At 42.9% G+C, this 26,100-nt stretch overlaps 1 protein-coding gene across 6 annotated transcripts in view; it reads left to right on the forward strand.

The window, feature by feature from the left end:
• The window catches only part of DIAPH2 (diaphanous related formin 2), a 1,317,111-nt gene that overhangs the window by 811,875 nt on the left and 479,136 nt on the right, over positions 1-26,100 (forward strand). For all 6 annotated transcript variants that reach the window (XM_075572809.1, XM_075572806.1, XM_075572807.1 and 3 more), the window contains one exon: positions 11,898-12,027. In XM_075572809.1, coding sequence (XP_075428924.1) covers positions 11,898-12,027 — 130 coding nt within the window. The remainder of the gene's footprint in view (positions 1-11,897; positions 12,028-26,100) is intronic.

A 26,100-nucleotide genomic window follows, 5' to 3' on the forward strand; every position in this document is an offset into this window, starting at 1 on the left:
TCATTTCTGAGAATTACTTGAGCGGTTTTTTATGTCCAACCTATAGCGATGTAGATACACATTTCACTGTCTGTTAAAAATGGCTCCCATTGGGAATTTATCAGAATTTTGCTATGATCCATCCCTGATTGCTACTGTACTTCTTAAATCCCTGTAACATGTTTTCCTCACACACTGCAGTTTTTAACTCCTCTGTTAAAGTAGTATTTTGCATACCCCATGGAGGACATTTTTGCTTTGCACTCCCATCGGTTAATTAGAAAAGATGTCTCCTTTGAAGGCGTATTCCTTGTTGACACATACCTTTTAGCGGTGGGAAGAAGGTGGTCTCCGAAGATGAACCAGGTTAATTTAAGCTTTGGTAACCCTGTGGAGTGGAATCGGAACTTTTGGTCATGGCCATTTTGCTGTGACCATGTCAGCGCTGGCATTTGGCCTCAGAGGATAGGGTATAGCAGTAGTATTAGGAGTTATTATTAGGGGGTTTTGGGGTAAGGGGTAAGGTTAGGGGCTTTCCTTGGCAGCGAAACAAGTGGCGGAGAGATGTCCCTGCAGTGAAGTGAGTGGCAGCTCAACGCCGGCAGTGACTCGGTCATAGTCAAATCTCCTCAAGGAAAGGTCCTAGACCACCACGGAGAGTTGCAGTGGGTACGCCAGGACAGTCTCAGGAACCACAGGGTTCCCGGAACTGAAATTAATGTGATTCCACTCCGGAAACCCAGTGCTTCCTGGCATACTTACTGGGGAAAGATCCCGCCAGAACATCCTAGATCAGGGGTGGCCAACTCTAGTCCACAAGGGCCACCAACAGGCCAGGTATTAAGGATATCCCTGCCACAGCATAGTTGGCTCAATCCGTGGCTCGGTCATTGACTGAGCCACTGATTGAGCCACCTGTTGGTGGCCCTTGAGAACTGGAGTTGGCCACCCCTTTCCTAGATGTTTATATCCGCCATGTAACGTGCACTAATAGGAAGGCAGGACGGATGATGAAACGACTTCCTATTGGCCCACATGATGCGAAACATTTAAACCTCCATTTTATTTTTTACGTGAACTGGCAGCCCCTTCCTCGGTATGTATGTTGGCAACAAGGAGGTCCCAAGTGTTGACATTAATTTGGGTCAGCTTTGGAGACCGCCTGCTTACCACCTATATAAAAATAGGGGGTGCAAACAAAAATTCTGTAGGGGGAATTGCTCATTTAAAACAAACTATTAGACCACAAGCAGAGATTATTTGACATGGTTTGCTATAGAAGTTGGCTGTTTTTTGTTCCAGTTCATGAACAGATATTACAAAACCTTGCACAGAATCGTGCCATTTCTGAGCAGAAGCTGCAGCATCCGTCAAGAGTGATATGTAGGGATTTGCTTCAAACATCATTACAAGGTGGATAGTGTATCTCAACTGAATTACAATGAAATGACATGTGTGCCTTCCAACTGGTTTTTTATTAGAAACCCACTATACCAGGAGTGGCCAACTCCAGTCCTGAAGGGCCACCGACCGATCAGGATTTAAAGATATCCCTGCTTCAGCACAGGTGACTCAGTCAGAATGACTGAGCCACTGATTGAGCCACCTGTGCTGAAGCAGGGATATCCCTAATACATGATCTGTTGGTGGCCCTTCAGGACTGGAGTTGGCCACCTCTGCCCTATAAGACTTAACAAAGTTATGAAATGTGGTAAAAAAAATAATAATACTGTTTGTTTAGGTAATATCCTTTAATGAACACTTGTTGCGCAAATACTTATTACAGTTACAATGGAGATATGTGTAAGGGCTTTGATTGCTTATAAGCATGAATAAATCATATTATGATCTGGTAACCAGATTGGTAGAGGAATATTTTCACTGCATGAAAGACAACTGAACAAGATCATTTGCGCTAATTCCACATTGCTATTTCCATTTAAAACACTGGCACCTCCCAAAATCTACTTAACCAAGCATATGAATGAAATACATTTATTTTCAATGCTGGGGGTTTTAGTGCCATTCATTTGAATGGATCTGATATCTTCTCCTGTTCTGGGGACTTCACAGGGGCCATAGTTCCCTTTGATTTTCCACTAGCGTATGAATATGAATATATATATATATATATATATATATATATATATATATGTAGAGGTATCAGTACCGTGTTAGCCGAGCTTCAATAATCAAAAAATAAATAGATGATACCGTTCTGTGGCTAACGAAATGCTTTTATTTGTGCGAGCTTTCGAGATACACTGATCTCTTCTTCCGGCGATGTTACAATGAATGAAGCAAGGATAACTTAAAAACAGTGTCTCTTGGAATGTTATCTGTGCTTCTCCTTCCCCCGGTGTGGATGTGTTTTATGGCTAGAGGTGTCAAAGGGTGACTGAAAGCAAGTGAAGAAAGAGTGTGTATGTGTATCAGTGTGAATAAAAATGAATGGAGAGCCCACAGTATAAACAGTGCTCTACACAAGGTGTGTGTGGAGTGAGAGGGATATAAATGGTGTGGGTGGGTGTGGAAATGTGAGAGTTTGTAGCACAACTAAAAGTGTGTGTGGATACTATGTGGTCCCTATTGGTGTATATGGATGGAAAAATAAGGAGTATTAGTATGTGTGAGAGACAGCTGTGTGTGCATACATATAGCACAGTATGTACAGACATGGCCTTTAGCGCTCATGGGAAGAGAGTTCGCTAGTGTCAGTAATGACTCATAAAATTTCGATCTCTGTTTAGGCCACTGCTAAGTGTCCCGAACAGTTGCATAAATTTGTATTCATGCAACCGTCTCTCTTTCGGGGTTTTAAGATTACCTTTGAGTATGGCAACCCTCAGATCGTTCATCTTATGGCCAGAGTCAGAGAAATGTTCGCCAACAGGACTGTCTCTTGTTCCGCGTGTGATGCTGTGGCGATGCAGGTTCATTCTCTTGTTTAGCCCCTGTCCTGTCTCACCTATGTAGTAGCAGCCCCCTGGGCATTTCATGCACATGATGAGGTACACGACATTGCTGGAGGAACAGGTGAACCCTCCTCTGATTTTGTATTCCCGATTCTTGTGTGGTATTTGTATTGTGTCCGCTGTGTAGAGCATTGCGCAGGTTTTGCATCTTGGGATATATTTATATATATATATATATATATATATATATATATATATATATACTGTATATCAGGAGAAGTGCTGAACTGTGATATTAAGTCTGAATCTACTATATACAGAAGTATAACAGCATACCATCCTCCTACTCTTACCTATTGAAGGAAGAAAAGTGTAATTGGCCCATGTGCAGTGAAATGTGTGACATTTCCTGGTTTACCTTGTACAGCAGGGCCCCGGGCATATGGCGGGTTCTGTTCTAAGGGCCCGCCGTATAGTGAAAATCGCCGGAAAGTGGAACCGGCGATTTTCAGCTGTGCGCATGCGCAACCCGGCAATTTCCCCCTTGTGCGCATGCGCAACCTCCGTTCGGCGTGCGCAACCTACGTGCTGCACATTTGCACCGTGGCAACAGCCCGTTCTGCGCATGCGCAACCTCTGAGCAGACATGGCGGCCCGCTTCTCGGTGCCGCCGTCTCAGCGGGGTGCCGAGAAGCGGGGCCTTGCTGTAATCCAGTTTCTTTTGTGTTGTGGACGGTTATTGACTGCGGCGCTTGTTGAGAGATGGGGTTGTAGCTGTGGCTTGGAACAAGAACCCTTCAAGTCCTTGGGTTTGTTTGAGGGCTGCTCTCAAAGTCCTCTAATTAGCTGCGGTTGCCTATCACAGGTGCAGGACAATACAGACAAAATGAAAATCTTCTCTGAGGAGTCTATCTGATTTTTATACCTGAGGCTGAGAAATATAAAGTAAATATTTTATCACTGGGGCATTGGGAATCTCTTCACGTTTTGAATAAACACTTGGGTATCAAACCTTTTGAAATTACCAACAGCATCACTTGTTTTTCTGCACCAGGCTGAATTTATAGCTGCAGTCTCACTCATTTTGTCCTAACAATGTAATGTGGGCATGACTTTGAATGTGCTACATAACTCCATTATCTGCCCTATCTGCAGTGAATTTCTCAATTTCATGTTTGAAAGTGGTTAAAGGCATTGTATCAACACATCATTATAATAACACCTTTTCTCACTTGTTCTTTCACTGAATATTCGTTTCCCGCAGCTACTGTAAACTCTTGGCAAGATATATATATATATATATATATATATATATATATATATATATATATATATATATGTACGAAATCTAAATTAATATAACATCTTGATTTTTCTGGTAAAAGGAGAAAGCATGTTATTAGTGATTTCCCAGTGTGCCATGCTTAAATTATAATTATGATCATAAGAAATGACCAACACTGTAAAATTAGTGTTTATTGAAAAATCACTATTAATTCTTCTCAACGTTTCAAACACTGTTCTTGCACATACAAGAGGGAGAGAAAAGGGGGGGGGGAGAGAGTGGGAAATATATTTTGGAAGCCCATTACCCACTGAAATATAACTTCCAAAACACTCCTCTATACATCATGTGGAGAGATACTCTATTTCAGGGTCTGGAGCAATGTTGTGAATTTTGGCAAAACGAAAAAAAAAAATGCCTGGTTCATTTTGCCTTGTTCACAAACAATGCCAGCTGAAGAAAAGTTTCCTTCTTCTACATATTCCTCCTACACATTTTTCGGTCCCATCTGGGACCATCGTCAATCCCCGATGACAGTCCCAGCTGAGACCGGAAAACGCACAGGCGGAATATGTACATGTGATGGTAGGGGGTAACCAGGCTCTCAAATAAATGAAGGTTAAGCCCGTTTTGGTTACACCTGATCTGTGTAAAAGGGTCCAGGAGAGTTAGCTCTTGTGCCCAGTAACATTGTACCATGCCAATGTATTGTATGTAAATAAAAGTATTTTGTGTTTTTCCCTTTCTGGGCGTGCCAGCGAGCAGGGATTGCTAGAGTTTGAGTTTTAAGGGGGGTTTTGCGGAGGAACCGTTTACAGAATGTGCCTAGGAGGTTGGGGTCCGGAGCTGTCGGTCCCCCCGTAAATTTACCCGGGAAGCATGCCTGATTCTCGGATACATGTAGGCACATTGTCCCGGCAATACCCCCCCCCCTTGAAAACGCCAGCGCAACTCACCACTAGTGTACCCTGCTTCAGCACAGCACAGAAAGGAGAATGGGGCACAGAGATAAAACATATATTCCTGTAGCTGAGGTAATCCCTAGGTTAAGGGGGGCACCCCAGCTAGTGCCCAGGTGACCCACAACCAGTATAGGGTTTGTGGGTGCCCCAACATAGGTCAGGTTGAGGGGGGACTCTGAGAGTCCAAACTGAGTCCAAGGGAAAGTGTGTGAGGAACAAGGCAGATAGAAATGAAATTACAACATTTTTCCTGTTAAGTCCCTTGTTCCCCAAGACTCAGAAGTGTAGTGAAATATACTTTATGAAATGTTATGTGTTTTTACATTCGCAACCGATGTTCAAACAAGTTGCCCGAGCTAACCCATAGGCGCCGGTAAGTCTGCTGGACATCGGAGTTTAAAGCAGTCAGAGGATGCCCAGAGGTGAGAATAGCATTTGGTCATCGGGAAAAGGCAGAGTACTAGGTCCAGAGATCAATGGCAGTCCTCCAGGATGCCACTTGCACTGCCAGACCTGGTGGAGTCTGCCCAGTGGGTGGCATTGAGATAGCCAGGGAGAAAAGTGTCAGGCTTGCGCATGTCTCTTGCTATTTGAGATTTCCCGCTGGCCCAGCTTTTCAAGCCAGCTTGGCTCTGATTAACTGCTCGGAATTTTCCCACGCGTTGATTGGCTGCTGAGTTTTGTGAATAAAACTCAGAATACTATAATAATCGATGAGCCAATCAGATTCGTAGTCTCCGGTAGTAAGAGCGCGGATGGGCTTTTCAATGTTGCTTCTGCGCGAATAGCAGAGCAACCGGCTTCAATTTCAAGCCTGAAAAGCCCGCCTGCCAGAGTCTAAGTCCCGACTTTTGCGCCCAAGTTCTCAGAAATGATCGTAGCGGAAGTGGCTGGGATTTTAGGCATATTTGTGTTCAGGAGATTTGGAGTAACTCTCGGTCAGGAGGGACCAAGTTCTCAGAAGAGAACGTACCGGTGGCGTGTGGAACTCTATGCCGATTTGGGTTCCAGGAGATTCTGGCCTAAATCCAGGTCAGGGTAAAACTCGCCCAAAGAATTCCCTGCACCTAGTAAAGTTTTGTTTTCAACCCCAGTCATAAAGTAAGTGTGTCTTTTTGTGTGTATTTTGTGTATCTTTGTGTGTAAGCAAATTTTTGGTGAATAAATTACAATTTATTTAATGACCTTGTTTTGCTCAATGTATGATCCCGGTAAAAAGGTGGAAATAACCTGGTCTCCCGTGACAGTACACTTCAATAATAAAACGTTTCTTCAACTCCATGGGTGCCCACTCCCTTCCTACTATTGAATCTATTCACACAAAGGGATCTACCATCGGATCAGACCCCTGACAGCAATTGGTACACCACTACTTAATTGTTCCGTTAGAGTTCATTGCAAGCTCTAAAATGCCTTCTCTCACAAACAATGTGCACATCGCTAGTCATTTTCAATACATCTTGTGCTACTGTTTTATGTGACTGTGACACCAACATGTTGATCAGAGACAATGGTCATTTTTCAATAAACACTCTTTGTGGATTAATATGGCTGCCATATTATCTTGTTCAGTAAATATACTGCATGAAATGGCTAGCAAAAAAAATTTGCCAAATAAATGCTTTTGCACTTTTCAGTGTACTGGTATTCAAATTATATTTTCACAGTTATTAAGTTTTCTCAGTATTTGAGATCTACCAGTCTCCATGGAACCCAAGAATGTTAAACTCATTATCCCAGCACTTACAACTGGGAATTCCCATGTAGACGGGGCATGAAAGGGAACAGGCAGAGGACAAAATGAATTTGCATTTGGTCAGCTTTTTATTAGTCGTACAGAATACAATGTCTAAGTAAGCATGAGGGGATTTTTGTGCATTCAGACGGCACTGCTTGTATTTACTGCGATGTGTCCCTTGGTATGCCAGAAAAGCATTTCTGGAGCTGATCACAGAAGCTAAATGTCATACAGTCCTTTTGCTTGCACTGATTTGCATTTACATTTTAGATTGTTTGTAGCTCTGATATTTTAACCCCTCCAAAGCCGGAACAACGTCTTCCATGAAAATGTCTGCCAAGTCTCACCACATTTATCCCTGAGGCTACATTTATTTCAGTTATATTCTGCAGGGGTGCTCAACACCAGTCCTCAAGCACCCCCCCCCCCCCCCAATGGGTGAGGTTTTCAGGATCTCCCAGCTTCAGCATAGGTGGCTCAGAGGCTGTCGGAGGCACCGATGCTGAAGCAGGGATATCCTGTTGTGGCTTGAGGACTGGAGTTGATATACTGAATATGTTCGTACCAGTCCATTTCTTGTTTCAAACATTCTTTCGTGTACCTCCTATTTCTGAAGCATAGTTTTAGCTCTAGCTCCTATATAATTAACACAGCAAACGCTGTCAAAAACCTTGTGTTAAATGTATGTACTGTATACACTTAAGAAAAAAAATAATGAAATAAAAATAATATAAACAAACAAGGTTACATTTTCCTTAGGAATTTATAAGTAGCCAGATTTACTTGGTATATTATGTGTGAAACTGTAAGTATCAGAGAGACTACAGTGCATTGAGAGATTTCACTATGATACTGTATCTCCGTTATAAGTCTTCAGCTTAAACCTGCTACCCCCTTTTTCCCCATTATGTTTTTAAACTGCAGCCCTGACAAGTAAGACAGTTTTGTGCATTTCAATCAACGTACAGGTGGGTTTAGACGTGTCAAAAATACATGTTGGCATCAAGAGATACTTTTTATGCAAGTCTGGTTTCCAAGTCAGCCCTCTCCCCCTGTGCATTCCCCACATCTGTCTCTTTCAAGTGCCACTTAACTGCAGGAAACCCTCATATCTGATCATTTAACTGCACAGTGGGATATCTTTTCGTAAATGCATATGGAGAAAATTGTGTCGTCTTTGACCTTTGAGTATCTGTTAGTACTCGACCTCTTACAGATCAGAAGGTTTCTGAATATCTGTGCATCTCTGTGCATGAAATTCGTTCCACCCAAAGCCATTTCACTTGGCTGAGCCAGCTACTATGTTCGTCTTTGAGTAGTTAGCAGAGCGTTTCCTTGAGGTCGCCATCTTGGACACTTGCTCAGCACACAGGAGCAGCACTATTCCGTGACAACATAAACTGAAAGGTTTTGTAAAGCACAGGCATAATGAATAGGGGGCAGACTGTAAGTGCTGCTATGGATTATACCGTATCTAAGGCTACCATCCTATTTAATAAAAGGGGAATAAGACTTTTTTTTTTATGGCTACTCAACAAGTGCCCCAGAAAAAGTAATGTGGGTAAAAAGTAGTAGGGCTTTTTATAACCTCTTTAAGGAAGATTTTATATCTGAGACATATTTATTAAACTCTAACCATATTGCCAGTGGTATAACAAAAAAATCTTTCAGAGCACCTGTCCTCTCTCCTCCTCACTCTCTCTTCCTTGCTCTCTCCTCACTCTCCTTTAAAGAGACCAAAGTAAAATAAGATACAATTATGGTTTTTTTCTTGATTATTTTTAAATATTAAAGAACTGTATACATACAATTCAATTTGTTTAATATATTGATGTATTTAAAAACTGAAGCATATATAGATGTTAGTTTTCTTGATTATTAACCAGAGAGTATAACATATTAAAATATATAAATATATAATGCAGTGCATGCACTGTACATGTTGTTGGTGTCTCCACTTCTATATAAGGGGCTTGACCGTCGGTATAAGTTTGTGCGTACTAATCGTAAAGTCTATAGAAGTTTTGAAGATGCTGTGGTTTCCAGTTAAATCTTTGGGAAGATTCAGCGCGGCTGTGGTACATTTACATTAACAACACAGTACTGTATATAAAGGGTGTATGTATAAACACTGTACAGGCATACCCCGGTTTAAGGACACTCACTTTAAGGCAAACGGCAAACGGCAGCTCGCGCATGCGCCTGTCAGCATTTCCTGAATAGCAATACCACCTCCCTACCTGTACTGAAGCTGTGCGTAAGTGGAGAGACTATGGAGCCTGTTACAAATGCATTATTTACATCACTTATGCACGTATATGACGATTGCATTACAGTACATGCATCGGTAAGTGGTTAAAAAGGTAGTGCTTCACTTTAAGTACATTTTCGCTTTACATACATGCTCCGGTCCCATTGCGTACATTAATGCGGGGTATGCCTGTACAGTATTTACACACAGTGCTCCGTTTTTTGGAGTAACGCTGGGATATACGTAAGACCAGTTTCTTGTACAGTATTTGATGTAAAATGTTAGTCTTACACCACTTACGATATGGAGGATTTTTTTAAAAGGCAAATAAAAGGAAAAAATAATGATGCAAAGAGAGTCGCAGAATGTAATACATCTCATTATAATCTGTGCACCATGTAACTCCCCCAACTCCTCCTACTGACACTCCCCAAGGTGCAAGCTGGGGCAGAGACACAGAATGTTATACATCTCATTATAATCTGTGCACCATGTAACTCCCCCCAACTCCTCCTACTGACTCTCCCCAAGGTGCAAGCTGGGGCAGAGACGCAGAATGTGATACATCTCATTATAATCTGTGCACCATGTAACTCCTCCCCAACTCCTCCTACTGACTCTCCCCAAGGTGCAAGCTGGGGCAGAGACGCAGAATGTGATACATCTCATTATAATCTGTGCACCATGTAACTCCTCCCTAACTCCTCCTACTGACTCTCCCCAAGGTGCAAGCTGGGGCAGAGACGCAGAATGTGATACATCTCATTATAATCTGTGCACCATGTAACTCCTCCTTCTGACACTCCCAAATATGCATGCTGGGGCACCCGGGCAAAAAGTTGTTCTTGATACATAGACCCAATGGCTTACATTTAAGATTAAAAGGCTTACATCTCTACATTATTTTTACATATTTTTTTATGTTTTTATATTGTAAAAAAGAATACCTATTTGTTATATTTTAAATAAGTAACCATAACTATTAATTACCAATACATTCTAAAAGATTTTGCATGCCAAACAAGATATCATTTTAGTGCGTTATTTACAGGAAAATTATAAGTATTGTAGATTCAACACTCATGGCTTCAAATATTCTTAATGTCCTTCTGCGATGGAGGCTATTGGCATTCATGGGAATGTAGTGCCGACGAGTATTCTAAAACAAATCTGGGGCAATTCCCAACAAGACCCAGGTGCATGCTGGGTACATGCTGCAACATTTCAGTGACATTTCTCAAGACAGACTAATGGCCCATCGGATTAACAGCGGGGGTCAAACTGAATGGGACTGCCAGAGACCCCTGCTGTGTTAATCCGATGGGCCATTAGTCTGTCTTGAGAAATGTCACTGAAATGTTGCAGCATGTACCCAGCATGCACCTGGATCTTGTTGGTGATAGCCCCAGATTTTCCAAGGCAAGTTTCCGAATACTCGTCGGCGCACCTGTACCTAAATATTACAAGGTACAAACTCTGAGAATATCAATGTAGAGGGTAAAGCTTTGAAAGTGCTGTACACTGATGTTACTTAGTAAATACAAACTTCATTTTAGACGAGGTGTTTCCCAAGCGCTTCCAATGCTGTCTTTTCTTAGTATCTACTTGAATATTGATGCCAGGTCTCTTAAACATGAATTCACTCTTGGTATGTTAATAAAACACATTTTAACGCTTTTAGGGAAACCGCTGAATAAAATAAATCTTCAGTGTTAAAATTGTTATGGGATGGCTTAACCGGTCCTGGATTTATTCTTTTATTGAAAGCCTCTCTCAATGTATTAAGACAGCTATGGCCCAGAACTTATTGATCTTCCATACTTAAAGGTGCAGTCCCACTTAGGGTTAGATTCCATCAGTTAGCAGTGATGTTTTATGGGTTAAATCATGCAGACAGATGCCTTTAAAAAATATGAAACGTATAGTGTTTTTAAACACCTTTAATTGATGATTACCCTTTTTAGACTGGAGGGGCCACAGCCCCTGCTGCACATGGTGATCATGCGATTGCGATTTCGCTGATCTTCTTTCCCACCAGTCCCTCTTCCAGCCAGATTGCATTCAGCGCTCCATGTGAGCACGCTATTTCCCCCCGAAAACAAGCCAAAAGCTCATTATGTAGCCATGATGGGATGGCCAAGTCATGGGACACCCACAGGGTTAAAGGAGCAATTCATGCATATTTTTTCTAAAATATATATTTTTAACATACTGTAGGATTGAAGCAGGGGATCTCCAGAGCTGAACCCCATTAATTTCAGGTCCCCTGCTTCCCGAGATACAGACCTCTAAAGGAGGTGGCGGTATCTCAGCAACATTTAAAACTCCTGCGTCACGTGGACCAATAGGAAGCTGCACCTGATGACGTCACAGCTTCCTATTGGCCCGCAGGATGCAGGAGCTTTAAAACTCCGCCATAACGTGAACCCTGCTAGCCGAACGGAGCAGCTACCGGCGCCCCTATGGTGGTAAATATATCTGGAAGCAGGGGGTCCCCGGAGCTGAAATCAACGAGGTTTAGCTCCGGAGACTCCCTGCTTCAATCCTATGTTAAAAAAAATTCTAAACGGATCGCCTGCTTGGATTGCTTCTTTAACGGACTGCTTAACAGAATTAAAAAAAACTATGCTGAAAGCTTAAAATTCCTGTTTTTTACCCATTTTGTTCAATGACTTTATCATGCTTCACACATTTCCTCCCAGAAACACCTGGTAGCAAAGGGGAGAAAAAGACCATCATTTATTGTGTATTTGTATTTACTCCATAGATTCGAGACACAAAGTCCTCTGACCAAAAAACAACTTTGCTGCATTTCCTGGCCGAAATCTGTGAAGAAAGGTTTCGCGAGATCCTTAAATTCCCTGATGAACTTGAACACGTGGAAAGCGCAAGCAAAGGTAAGATGCCAACACCGTGCTCTGATCCAAACCTGCTGTATTACAGGACATGTACTGCATGATGCCGCGCCTTTGCACATAGCTACATAATACAGACGCCGCAGACGGTATTGTTAACGTGCTGTATTACAGGACATGTACTGCATGATGCCGCGCCTTTGCACATAGCTACATAATACAGACGCCGCAGACGGTACTGTTAACGTGCTGTATTACAGGACATGTACTGCACGATGTCACGCCTTTGCACGTAGTTACATAATACAGACGCCGCAGACGGTACTGTTAACGTGCTGTATTACAGGACATGTACTGCACGATGTCACGCCTTTGCACGTAGTTACATAATACAGACGGTACTGTTTACGTGCTGTATTACAGGACATGTACTGCACGATGTCACGCCTTTGCACGTAGTTACATAATACAGACGGTACTGTTTACGTGCTGTATTACAGGACATGTACTGCATGATGTCACGCCTCGCACGTAGTTACATAACACAGACGGTACCGTTAACGTGCTGCATTACAGGACATGTACTGCATGATGTCACGCCTCGCACGTAGTTACATAACACAGACGCCGCAGACGGTACCGTTAACGTGCTGCGTTGTGTAAACGCTGGTACGTTATTAAACAGTGGCGCTATTGAAAATAATGGCTAAGGCATTATTTAATGCATAATTTGGTTTTAATTTGTGTTAACGGTGTAATAACGTCTGTGAGAGAAGATTGGAAAAATAAAATGTACTGTACAGTATGTCCATCGACTTCTACTATTCATGTTTCGTAAATCGAACGGGTTCTAATCACTAGTGCTGGTTAATTCTAATACTGTACAATACAAGGACCGTATAGAAAATACCCTCCATATTTGTTTTCCTCCTTGTATTGTAACTCAAGGGCGGTTGTTCCCCTGGAAACATTGTGTGCTCTATTCCAACCCTTAAATGTGTAAATAAATGTAGCACACTGTTGCTCTTTGAAGTGGCATAATGACCTGATGCGGCAGTCATGATCATGATTCGGGGTACTCTGTTCTTATATTGTGAACCAGACAGTGTAGGATTTCCCATTTGTCCCGGGGTTAGGGCGGCAAAATCTGGAGGCGGCAAAATCTGGAGGCGGCAAAAATGTCCGCCCCTATATACAGATGCCACGCTCTCGTGTCAATGGGAAGGCACTTAGCTGTGGTGCCCGCCTCCTTGCTGTCACCCTCCTTCTCCTTTTTGAATCACAGCGTCAAATGAAACTGCAAACATCAACAACGTGACGTCACGTGGCGTTTCATTGCCATGGCAATGCAGTTTCAAGGGGGGGGGGTGGAGGGGGTGGGGGTCCATGCTTCCGGATTTTACACACCCCATAGTGTTAATACTCTGGCACTGAGGCGGTCGCCGAAAACCCAAAGTCTTGCTACATCTGTCTCTCTCATCTGTTTGTTTTCAAATTCTGATATTCATGACACGAAGTTTCAAGAGTGACAGATCTTCGTACCCAGCAGAAGAAATGGGCGAATCCATCCAATGTTGTCCCGCAAATATTTTGACAATTTAAAAAAAATAGTTGCACCCCCAACAAATATAGATGCAGTGGCCGTTATTCGGACATATCACATGTTGTATACCTCAGAATACCCGTGTCATGGCGCGTCATTATCGCGTATTGTATACCTCGGAATACCCATGTCATGGCGCGTCGTTACTGCGTGTTGTATACCTCGGAATACCCATGTCATGGCGCATCATTACCGCGTGTTGTATACCTCGGAATACCCATGTCATGGCGCGTCATTACCGCGTGTTGTATACCTCGGAATACCCATGTCATGGCACATCATTACCGCGCGTTGTATACCTCGGAATACCCATGTCATGGCGCATCATTACCGCGTGTTGTATACCTCGGAATACCCATGTCATGGCGCGTCGTTACCGCGTGTTGACTCGTGTTTTGTCGAGTGCAGAAAATGGCATTTTAGTGTCTGGTTTTTAAACACCTGCAAATTGACACAGTACTGTACTGTACACATCACAATTCATTCATGTCTGCCACGGAAACACGAAGGATTGCACCCAAAGAAATCGGGATCCATGAAATTCAAACAAATCAACCACGTGATTGGCCGCGTCGAGTACAGCAGCGCACACGAAAATGGCTCCGTGATATGCTTGAATAACGGCCACTGCATCTGTATTAGCACATTCATAGAGAGATAAAATGTGATTAGAGTCCCAACTGCTATATATATCCCCCCAAACACACCTTCAGACAACATGTGGAGAGATATGTGATACCTGAGAAATCTGCTAATCGGAGTCATTTGCATATCCTATTAGCATATTTCCCACGTATCTCTCCTTTTCTCCTTGTCTTTCTCTCTTCTGTTTCTCTCTCCAGCAAAACCCATATTTCAGGATCTGGGCCAATCAAATGTTTAGGACAAACTTGCAAATAGTGACCACCGGCGGACATACATTTGCACTCCTTTTTGAAAGTTTTTATAAGTTGGACAAATTAACGTGTGTTTTTTTCAATCACCCCCCAAATATTCACACTTGCAAATAAACGCCATGTTTGCGGCAAATTGGAATGTTAGTGAAATAGTTCACTGTTTGTACTCTGCAGCCAACTTACTACTCATGCATTGAAATAATGAACGGCCTTACTAGCTGCTTCCAAATTAAGCAGCAAAAATGGTTTTGACTGTTTACCATTTCAAACATTTGTTTGCAAATACTGCTTTTTCAGCCTTCAAAAAGTGCTGATTCAATACCAAAATAGTGGTGAAACACCTTGCTAGCGTTTTTCACAATTTTTACTCGAAGCTTGCCGAGACTGAAGTGTGGGAGTGAATGTTTAACAGTTATTCATTTGCATAGCCTGACAGGAACTGGAGCATCACAGTGTCGCAAGAGATGATGCTAAACTGGTTATTATAACACCCGGTGTGTGTACTTACAGGATGGAGAGGTGACAGATACTATTAGGGTATGTAGAAATCTGTAATCCTCCTCATTATTTAACACCCACCCAAATCATCCAAACGTTGCTTGTCTACACTAATTTGTATACAAATTAGTCCAGAAAGATAATGACACTGAAGATGTTTGCACGGTGCATGAAAAAAACATGTGAACATATCATACAACATAGATTACTGCATGTGCATGTGCCTTATTTGAATATGTGATCCATACATTCAAATAAATGGCACAAAGCATATTTTGTGTATCTGTACAATGTATATTGATTGTAAATTGCAAAGTTGACCACTCAGCATGCTTGCTGGCACTCCTTTGCAACAGCCTCTTACTGTATATCAACATGAGACATACTGCATGCTGACTGGCTCACAGCTGTTAGGGGTATCTGCCATCCCACTAAAAACAGCATAATTTAGAATTCAATTGAATGCTTTCATATGTTGTGTGTATATATATATATTTACATGTAGAGGTATATACTTTGTATTTATAATGGCAGATTACAGGGGCCTGTCTGCTGTGCGTATGAGTTAAAGCTATCTCTATTTATATTGCCTCAAAGTATAATGAGCTGTGGATGTGTTTAGAGATACTTAATATCCTTATACATCTCTTTCAGGAGTAGTGGAAGTAGTGTTCAAGCCAGGAGTTAAGTGATGCCTTCAAGTTTCTTGCAGGTCTTAAGCACATTTATCACCACGTTCTTAAGTTTATTACCATATGTAATGTGGCAATAATTAGGGAAAGGAACAGCTCAGTGAGTAAGGACACCGATTCAGAGAACAATGACACAGAGTTTGAATTAGAGGAATCTGGTCCTTGTGACCTTGGGCAACTCATTTATCACCTTGTGTAAAGAAGAAAGAATAGTGAGCTACAGAAGTAATGGTATGTGCTAATAAAAGTGGGAAAAGCACAATTAAGGGACAACCATTATCCAGTGAAATACAGTACAGATCAATATCATATAATAATTCAGTGACAGTGCTCAACAGCTTCAAAACATATATAAAGTCCTTTGAAAAGGATGTTGAATCAAATGATGATAAATCTTATATGTGGTGATACAAAGTTCCAATTCCGAAGTAGAACCCCAGGTCACAGGCGTGTGCTGTTCTGCGGGGGAGGGTATCCACTCCTCCTTCAGTGAGAAAAGAAAGAAACGAGTGAGCTCACAAAATGCCCCTGGGTATGATAACGTTTTAATCAAAAATAATCATTAAAAACAAGTGTTTTTCATTATAAATGTTTTTGTAAACAGTATTATACGTTTTGTGCGGTTTCTCTTTTCTTTCATTATCACCTTGTGCCTCAGACACCAACAACATAGATTGTAAGCTCTTCTGGACAGGGCCTGTGCCTGTAACATTCCTACGTGCTGCGTACCATGCAATATACTGTTATTGTGACGCGCTTTGAATCCCATTGGGAGAAAAGTGCGTCATGAAATGAAGTTATTATAATAGTTATTCCTTTCCTCACTATCCTTTTTAAAGTCTATTTTACAGCTCCCAACTAAAGAGATATGATCCAGAGATTACACCCCAGAGTAGGCAGTATGAAGTACAGATGCAGCCAACATTATTGCAACCATTGGCGCCAGCAGGAGAAGCGGTCATTGGGTGCGAGACTACCGCGCTCTTTCACCCGCGAGAGTGCGCCAGTGGCTGCGATAACACTGGCTGCATCTGTGTAACTGAATCGCGTAGGAAGTGGTAATCACGTTCATATTATTAGATTATTTTATCTCGAACATCCATGTTGCTTTAAAGCCCAGCTGTACAAATGGTTCAAAAATCAAGGATCGGCGCTTGTTCCCTTTCTGAAGCTATTCTTAGCGTGTGCTTGTACATCAGACGGCATAATCACTGGGTATTTGTCATTAAGGAGGCGACCAAGCCAGTTCCCCCACAAATCAATACTAGCCCCATGAAACGCTATTTTACATTTGACTAAATGTCAGATACAGAGTGTCTGGTGTAATAAATATTCATTACTTTTTGAATTATGCTTTGGAAAAAAAAATCAAGATGGTATTTCTACAGAAATAGATTAAAACATAATGTGCCCTGGCTTATCATGGGTAAAATAATGAAATCTAGAAGGAAGACAGTTCATTACTACATTGGCTTGAAAGAATGGGTGAATACGCAGACTGTGTTGGAATCCACCTGGGTATGAACTTAGATTACTGTTGATACTGCATTGATTTTGAAGGTATCCACAGGCAGAAACAGTGAAATAACGACAGAAGGATATGTTATCAAGGACAAGGCTCGCTAGTTAATTGCCATTTCAGCACTGCAGGAGCAGTGCATGATAGCCAAGAAATGTCCTACTTGTCATCAACCAAATGCCTGGTAATAGGATTGGTCTTGTACATGCACTGTACATTTATCATAGTTTGGGATTTCTTTCTGTGAACTTACAAGTGTTCAATGGATAACAGAATAAGTGTCCAGAGCTTTGGGAAACTTGCCACGTCTCTAAAATGTGAGACATCTCCTAATAATATGTATATGGCAACTCCTTATCTCCTCTAAAACGATCAGCTGCTGAACAGGTGGACCCTGCTGCCACAACCCGTACAGCAGGGGAGCTCAACTCCAGCCCTCAAGCTCCCCCAAACAGGACAGGCTTTCAGGATATCCCAGCTTCAGCATGGGTGGTTCAAACAGAGGCTCAGTCAAAGATTGAGCCACTTGTGCTGAAGCAGGGACTGATTGAGTCACCTGTACTGAAGCTGGGATATCCTGAAAACCTGACCGGGTGGGTGGGGTTTCTGGCTTGAGGACTGGAGTTGAGCACCCCTGCCCTACAGCACTGAAAGGGTTAAATATGAGTGATTTTTGCTGGACACTGCTACATTCTAAGTGTGAAATCCAGAATCCTTAAGTATTCACTGGATTATAATATCTCAAAAACTATTGCATGGTTTTGATAATGTGTAGTAACTTGTTTTCTTGTGATTAGTTTTAAAGTTTTTTTAAATTTATTTTTAAATATATATATAATTTTGTATTCACCCTACATAGACTTATTGGTCCAACAGGCGTTATTAGTCCTTTATTAGTTTTCTCCTGTAGCTAATGCTTTAACTTGCGGCTTTGAGGATTTTTACAATCTGATTTTGAGAAGAAGATACACCCCCCCTCCCCCCCCCCCAGTGTTTTACAGGTTGGCTCCAGGGATTAAAACAAACGGGCAAGTAAAGTTTAATTAAAAACATTTGCTTCCAATGAAAAAAACTTTGTTGATAGATATGAGGCTACCGTTTATCCAAATGTTTTGCGTACATTCCGTATAAACTTAATTCCACTTCAATTAAGTGTTCTGTTTTCTAAAATAAAAGATCGAATTCCTATACATTTATTTATTTATTTAAAAAGGAGTGGCCAATTCAAGTCCTCAAGGGTCACCAACAGGTCAGGTTTTCAGGATATCCCTGTTGATGCAGTCGTTGACTGAGTCACTCATTGAGACAGCTGTGCTGAAGCAGGAATAGTTAAAACCTGACCTGTTGGTGGCACTTGAGGACTGGAGTTGGCCACTCTTGGTCTAGAGTGTGTAACGCTCTGTGGTTAAGGTTTTCAGGTGTAGCCATGCCTGGCGGTTACCAGTCTGCCCTCCCTGTCACATAAGTCCTGATAGGGGGCCTGACACAGCCTGCATCTATCTTGGGTTTACCCCTCCTCTTGCAGCTTCCTTGAGTGGCAGGAGTGGAGGTGTGAGAAGGTCTGTGTGTTGCCCAATCTAGGTGCAGACCTTGTGCTTTCCCTGCACTAAAGAAGAGGCAGTTCTAAATTATAGTCAGTCCTGAGTCTCTCCCTCTTGGGATAGAGACGTGCCCGCAGCCCCTCAAGGGGCTGAAGAGAAACCCCAGGCCTCAAGGTTGATATCTGGCCTAGGTACCATCCAGAAGCGGGCGCCTATGACTGAAGAATGCATTCGCTTTATTACCATCTGCAGTGGATGTGAATAAAGAAGGCCCTGACTTACATATACTCCCTGCCTAAGTCTACAGTCTATTGGGGGGGGGAGGGGGTGTGTGAGTATGAATGATGAGTTCCACTGTGGGTACTGTCTGCAGTGGATCGAGACGCTTGCACCAAGAGAGGAATGAAGCCTGAGACATCCAAAAGCCTGTCCTGTTAGCCCAATGTCATTACGGATCCTCAGATCTCCTGCAGCCTACAGGTACCATGCACCAACCACACCTGGTAGCCAGCCAATCTCCCAGAGGGGTGGGGGGGAGCAGCGCTACACAGGTAACTAGTAGATGCAGACGATAGATACATTGTATATATATATATATATATATATATATCTACTCTTATATTTGATACCATAAATCTATATATCTCTTGTTTTTCTTTTACCATTGTGGGATTCTTCTCCAGGGACTGCGTCCCTTTTAAATTCTGTGGTTGCATTCAAGAAATATCCGTTTCTGAATATTTGTCTCCCTGGGACTAAAGTGTAATAGTAGCCTCTGGCATTTATACATATTGAGCCTACAAAGGCTGCCTTGGTGGTCCTCATGCCACTGAAATCCCAAACAGGTGAACATGTGGCTAAATACATAGCTGGTACTGTATGTAGCTTTTCTATCCTATACCTACTGAAAACAGGGGTACCTCTTTCTGTCATTGTGTGAGCAGAGAAGGACTCAACTGCCTGTCTCCTGTACTATTGGTTGAATCTCAAACTTCAGTAGTTTGGAGATTGATGACTAATGTATTATTTCCTTCCTATTTATTTATGTACAGTATGTACTGTATGTATGTATAGCTTTATTTATATAGCACCATCCAGGTACATAGCGCTTCACATCAGTAATACATGTGACATAATATTATAACACAGGGGTGCTTAACTCCAGTCCTCAAGCTTCCCCCCCCCCTACCCAAATAGGGCAAGTTTTCAGGATATCCCATCTTCAGCACAGGTGGTTCTATCAGTCCCTGCTTCAGGACAGATGGCTCAATATAAGGACCTGTGCTGCAGCTGAGACATCCTGAAAACCAGACCTGTTAGGGGGGCTTACGTTGGGGGGGGGGGTGCTTGGAGTTGAGCACCCTTGTTATAACACACACTGGGAATAAGTGCTTCAGGCATAAAAGAAGAACTTACAGTCTATCTTTATTGCTTGTAAAGAGAGGCAGAGAGGCAGAGAGGCAGAGAGGCAGAGAGGCAGAGAGGCAGAGAGGCAGAGAGGCAGAGAGGCAGAGAGGCAGAGAGGCAGAGAGGCAGAGAGGCAGAGAGATGGGTATCAACGTAAAAAAAAGTGCAAATAGAAGTTTGTTTTGACACATTCAGTAACGGACTTGCGCATAAATAAACTAAGCTGCAGCTTAGAGCCTCACAATATGAGGAGCCTCACCAATAGAACAAAATGAAAGCATTTCAAGTTTTAAATTCGGATGATAGATAAGGAAGATCTGGGAAAAAAAGATTGTCTATAAATATGGGCGTTTTCATTCAAATATGACATGTAATAAAGTCCATCGACAAACTTCGGAGCTTCTCATTTGAAGACCTCATCAATGACTTTGCTCTCACGATCACGAAAGAAAATGTGGTAATATTAAAATGAATGTGATGTGCACACACCGCTCTATTTAGCTTTACATGGTCATCTTTGTATATAACAACACTAGCATAATGCTGTCATTCATTTCACTTTCAGGTTTATAATCAATCTATTTCCAAGTTGTGGGGCCCCTTAAACTTGACATACTGTAGCTTAGGACCTCAGAAGGTCAAAGTTCGGCTTCTATTGACATGCCCTAACTTGCAAGGTGACGCAAATGGCGCAAAACCTGCATCAAAGACCTTGATACATTGATGCAAAGAGACGCAAGATAAAAATGACACAATTGGCATCACATTTGCTATGATACATCTCCCCCGTAGACTTAGCAAATCAGAGTGCTTTATATGCAGTGATCATCAGCCCAATAATTTCATTTACTTTCTTTCTCTGACCACATCCTAAATACAATCCTTTGCAATCTGTTTATTTGTGATCCTTTTGTAAGTGGAACTTCGTCTGTATTGCTCAATTCTAATCTAGTTGTCCGGAGCAGGGCATGAGTTACAGTGAACATTTTAAACTAAAGGTTTGTTCCTGATTTATTTCTTGTAGTAACTACAGATGAGGAGAATTAAGGCCTTGAACGTAAAGTCTTGAGTTATGTCCGTTGCAGTTTCCTGTGGATAAAAAACGATCTACCAGCCTGGTGTTGTCCATGCTCTGAGGTCAGAGATGTCAAAATGTGCTATTGGCAAAGAATAGCCTTCATATTGCCTCTATAAAGATCATGATTGTAATGTAGAGCATGACATTTCATTAAAGACGTCCCCAAAAGCCAGAAGCTCGGAGGAATCAGATGCTATTCAGATTATTCTGTCAGAAAAAGATGCACAGTTCAACACCTGAGGACTTCCATCTTTCATCTCTTCATTCAGACACTGCCCAGTGGGATTAGTTTTCTACTTAGATATTAAAGCCTGGAAGCTATTCTCCCCCCCCCCCCCCCTTATTTTACCTTTTGTTGAAGAATATAATTCCTTCTTTCACATGACAAGTCTTGTGTTAAAGTTTATTGAATGCAACATTTGCTGAAAGAAATGTTTCCATCTTTTCCATTAGATTATTTCAAACGCATGACCAAAAAGAATTAGCAAAAACAATGATAACATTTACAGTACAGTACAGTGCTGTGATTATACTCAGGCCACTGACAGTGTTCCTGAGACCCAAACACCCGCTACAGGCCTACATGACCCCCTTCCACCACCTGTCCCAGGACTCTTGTCCGCACTCACCCTCTTTCCTATTTCGATTCTTTCTCTTTGAAGACCTCTATTCGAGAACTGACTTGAGCGAATGCATGTAAGAGGGAGCCACATTGAACATGACATTGCTATTGGAACTGCACCTGAGTAGTGGTACATGGGCGATGGTACTAGTGAGCCCCGAATACGGTACCACTGCTTCTCTACTCACAATCATTGAATAACACTACTTTTTTTTTTAAATTAAAAATATACAGGTTTTTAAAGTAAAGTGGGCTCAGTTTAACAGGCTCTCTCCTGGTCTGGTTTTAGAGAATACCTTTTGTATGAACCTTTTTAAAACCTTCTCGGAAAGCTTATTTCCCTTGTTAGGTTAGGTTTGGACCATACCACTACATTGTACGAAAATTCAACCACTTACTTTAATGGTCAAAGTCTTTTTGTTGCTTCGGTTACTGTTGCAAAGAGATATGTACAGAAGGATTAATGCCGTGAGGGTCCCATTTAGAAGCATGAACCCCCACAGCGTGATTCGGCAAACTGTCCCCAGCGCCCAGCTTTTGCAAGTTCGTCTGCTGTGCCGGGGACAGGAGTTTTGCTACATCTGGTGCTATACAAATAGAGATATGCATAGATTAATTAATTTGGAAAGAGTAATCAACATCAAAGAAAAAAGTAAAGGATCTATTGGATCTTGTAACTTAGACATGTTACAATAAGTAGCAGACCTAGGTGATAGCATCCCACTGTTATACGTGCATTTTCCATCTATTTGTATCATGTATTTGCCTGAATATTCCATCAGATTGTGGATTCCAGTTACACACTAATTGCATCTGCATTGTTCCCATTAAATGTTGTACTACCACACACACAATGGTCTTCTGTGTCTTGTGGGTTTCATTAGATATCTATTCAAGCTCACTCTTATACTCATATACGACCTAGTTCAGTTACAAAGGTTTTGTGTTTTAAATAAATGTATATTTTGTAGCTTTACATATTGCTTTCCTCGCTAGATCCTTTTTAGCTTTCAAGCTTTTTTCCCTATTAAGGAGTTCTATAATACTGTTATCTATGCGCCGGAGTATTTCCTGTTTCCACGTCTCCTTGTATACGGCCAAAGTGATCCTACATCTGAAAAAACTCTTCGCTTCCAGGAGATAGTTACAGGGCAGTTAACTGCCACACACCGGTCAGTAGCTGCGATATCAATGGTCTGTGTTAGTGATTGACCCATCAATTTCTTCCTGTCAGTTGCCCTCTACGTTAATCATTTTGATGCATCGGAAGGTTCGAAGACTGCAAAAAAGATTCACTACTCCCTAAATGTAGATTGTAGCAAGTTGAAGCAGAATTGCCAGTAGATGTTGACGCTGATCAGATTTGGATTCTATCCATTTTTAATGTAGGTGAATAATTCTCCCCAGAAATGACCATTCCTTGTTCCCTGCCCTGCTCCCCAGTCTCCTCTAATCCTGTTTCCATGGTCAGTTTCACTGGCATGTAATTGGTAAAACCAAAAGGGGCTGGAAGTGGTTTGTGAAAATATGAAAACTGTGGGTACCAACATCTTATTCCTTCCCAGCAGTAACTCTTAGGCCTCGGTCCCGCTGCTTCCGACGGGGCGCGCGGCCACGTGCGCGTCACTCACCAGACATGAGTTTCTCCTGAGCCGGCCCCAGTCCCTCCTCCCTGCAGGGCTCACTACACGCTGTGGCGTGTCAGCCGCCAGGGGATGCAAGAGAATTGTAATCCCGAGCGGCGACGCGTCACGTGGTGTGGCTGTGAGCCAATGAGGAGAGGAGGAGGAGGAGGGGAGGCTTCGGGGAGCGGGGAGGAGATGGGGGAGGAGAGCAGCGATTTGTCTTCTGCAGCACCAAGGGAGCCCCCCTGCTCCCTCCCACAGGCTCTCTCCTCAAAGTCTGTGTCTGCAGATGTACGGGGGGAGAAGGGGGAGGGAACCCCTTGCAATGAGGAGGGGAGGGTTCGGGGAGCGGGGAAAGGAGCTGCAGCACCAAGGGAGCCCCCCGGCTCCCTCCCACAGGCTCTCTCCTCATAGTCTGTGTCTGCAGATGTACGGGGGGGGAGGGAACCCCTGGCAATGAGGAGGGGAGGGTTCGGGTAGCGGGGAAAGGAGCTGCAGCACCAAGGGAGCCCCCTGCTCCCTCCCACAGACTCTCTCCTCTGGGAGACTTCGGGGAGCGGGGAGCCGGGGGAGGGAGCCCCCTGACACACAGTGTGATGGCCCCGCCCCCCGACGTCATTGCCGCGCCCCCCCCTGACCCGTTTTGGCCACGCCCCCCGCTCCAGCTCCCGCTCCCTACAGACCGCAGATAGCGGTCAAGTGCCTCTCCACTCGCCGCCGGTCTGCAGTGCTGGCGCGCAGTCTGAGGCAGCGGGGCCTTAGCCTTAGGCCTACATATTGATGCATTTAAACATTTTCGTTATACAAAATTGTGTTTTGTTTTTTTTTGACCATGGCTAGCTGTCCACTTGGGTTTTTAATGGGTTAATATATTAATAAGTTCAGCAGTGTTAATATCATGCATTTGTATCATTTATTCTATATTGGCGAGTCTCATCTTGCTAGTCTTTAGTGGCCATTATACACATAGGAAAAATCGGACCCCAGCCGGGGTAGGTGATAAACCATGACAATATTTTTTGCCGGTGACCCAGATATTGCCAGGTATCAGATTTTAGTGAGTAGCATGTAAACAGATCTATCATTAGCCATTAATTGTTCATTTGCATAATTTGCATCCTCCTTGGTGATACGGTCATAATATTGATCACTTTTACGTGTGCAATTAGGCGATGTATACTCATGTGCATGCTAATTAGGGCTACTCAGATAGTCTATCGCTATGGTCAAATGAGTTATTGCTGCATTAATTAATGTTAAACAGTTAGTAAATATGGGGATAAAAATAACTTTTACCATTAAAGCAGAAAAACGTGAAATCTTATATTTTTGATCATATAAACCAGTTCTGTATCAGTAACAGTGACTGTTTATATATATATTTTTTTGTTTTAATTAAACTCTTAATGCCAATTTTAATGAATTTTAAAGCATCCTTTATTTTTATAGAAGGGTTTAACCCACCTCCCCAACAGTGCAAGATTTTTGCAAAACTTTCCTGTTTGGGATAATTTGTTGCGAAGTTTGAGCTGCAAACTGTTTGAGCTGCAAACTGTAACAATAGATAATGTTACCTTAGGCCTGGGACCCGCTGCGCCCGGCGGCGCGGGCGGCTGCACGAGCGTTCCCCACCAGCAGGGGAATCCTCCCGAGCCGGTCCCGGTCCCCCCTGGCTGCACAGCTCACTACACGCTGTGACGCGTCAGCCGCTAGGGGATTCAAGAGAATTGTAATCCCAAGCGTCGACGCGTCACGTGGTGTGGCTGTGAGCCAATGAGGAGAGGAGGCTTCGGGAGGAGGAGAGGCTTCGGGGAGCGGGGAGGAGTGTGGAAGGAAAGCAGCGTGAGTGCCTGTCTGTGTGTGTGCCTGAGTACCTATCTGTGTTTGTTTATGTGTGTGCCTGAGTGCGTGGGTGCCTGCCTCTGTGTGTGTGTGTGTGCCTGCGTGCGTGTGTATGAGTGCCTGTGTGTGTGTGTTGCTTTTGATTACCTTCCATCAGCAGCTCCAGCCCGAGCCCGTGGAGGGAGGGGGGGAGAGTAGCGGGTCCCTCCGCTCAAGCCACGCCCCCCCTCCCGCTCAGGCCTCCCACTCCCGCCCACCTCCCGCTCCGGCTCCCTCTCCCTACAGACCGCATATCGCGGTCTGTGTCTGTCAGCGCCCCGCCTGTCTGCAGTCGCGCTGACTGAGGGAGCGGGGCCTTAGCCTTTGTAATATAAGGTTACACTGTAGCTGCTGAGTTACACTGACTGAAGCAGCCATTATGTTAGGCACACAATCAGTATTTTACTGATTTATAACAGGAGCACCAAACGATTGTCAGCTTAGGTAAAAATGTAGAATTATACATTGTCACACGCTTTACATATAAAAATAATAATCATTCAAATAAAAAAGCAGTTGAAAACTAGTATTGCTGCTTTAACGCACAGTGATATCCGAATCAACGTTTAGTAAATGTAGTGAAAATGACTGGAGATTAATTGAACCGCAGCCCAGTAAAGAAGCACTGATCAACTCACTGGTCAACTCACTGACCAACTCACTGATCAACTCACTGATCAACTCACTGATCAACTCACTGATCAACTCACTGGGTGATACAAAAATAACAAAAAGTTTAATGGGTTACATATT

Source organism: Ascaphus truei, chromosome 16 (genome assembly GCF_040206685.1).
Source record: "Ascaphus truei isolate aAscTru1 chromosome 16, aAscTru1.hap1, whole genome shotgun sequence".
NCBI lineage: Eukaryota > Metazoa > Chordata > Amphibia > Anura > Ascaphidae > Ascaphus > Ascaphus truei.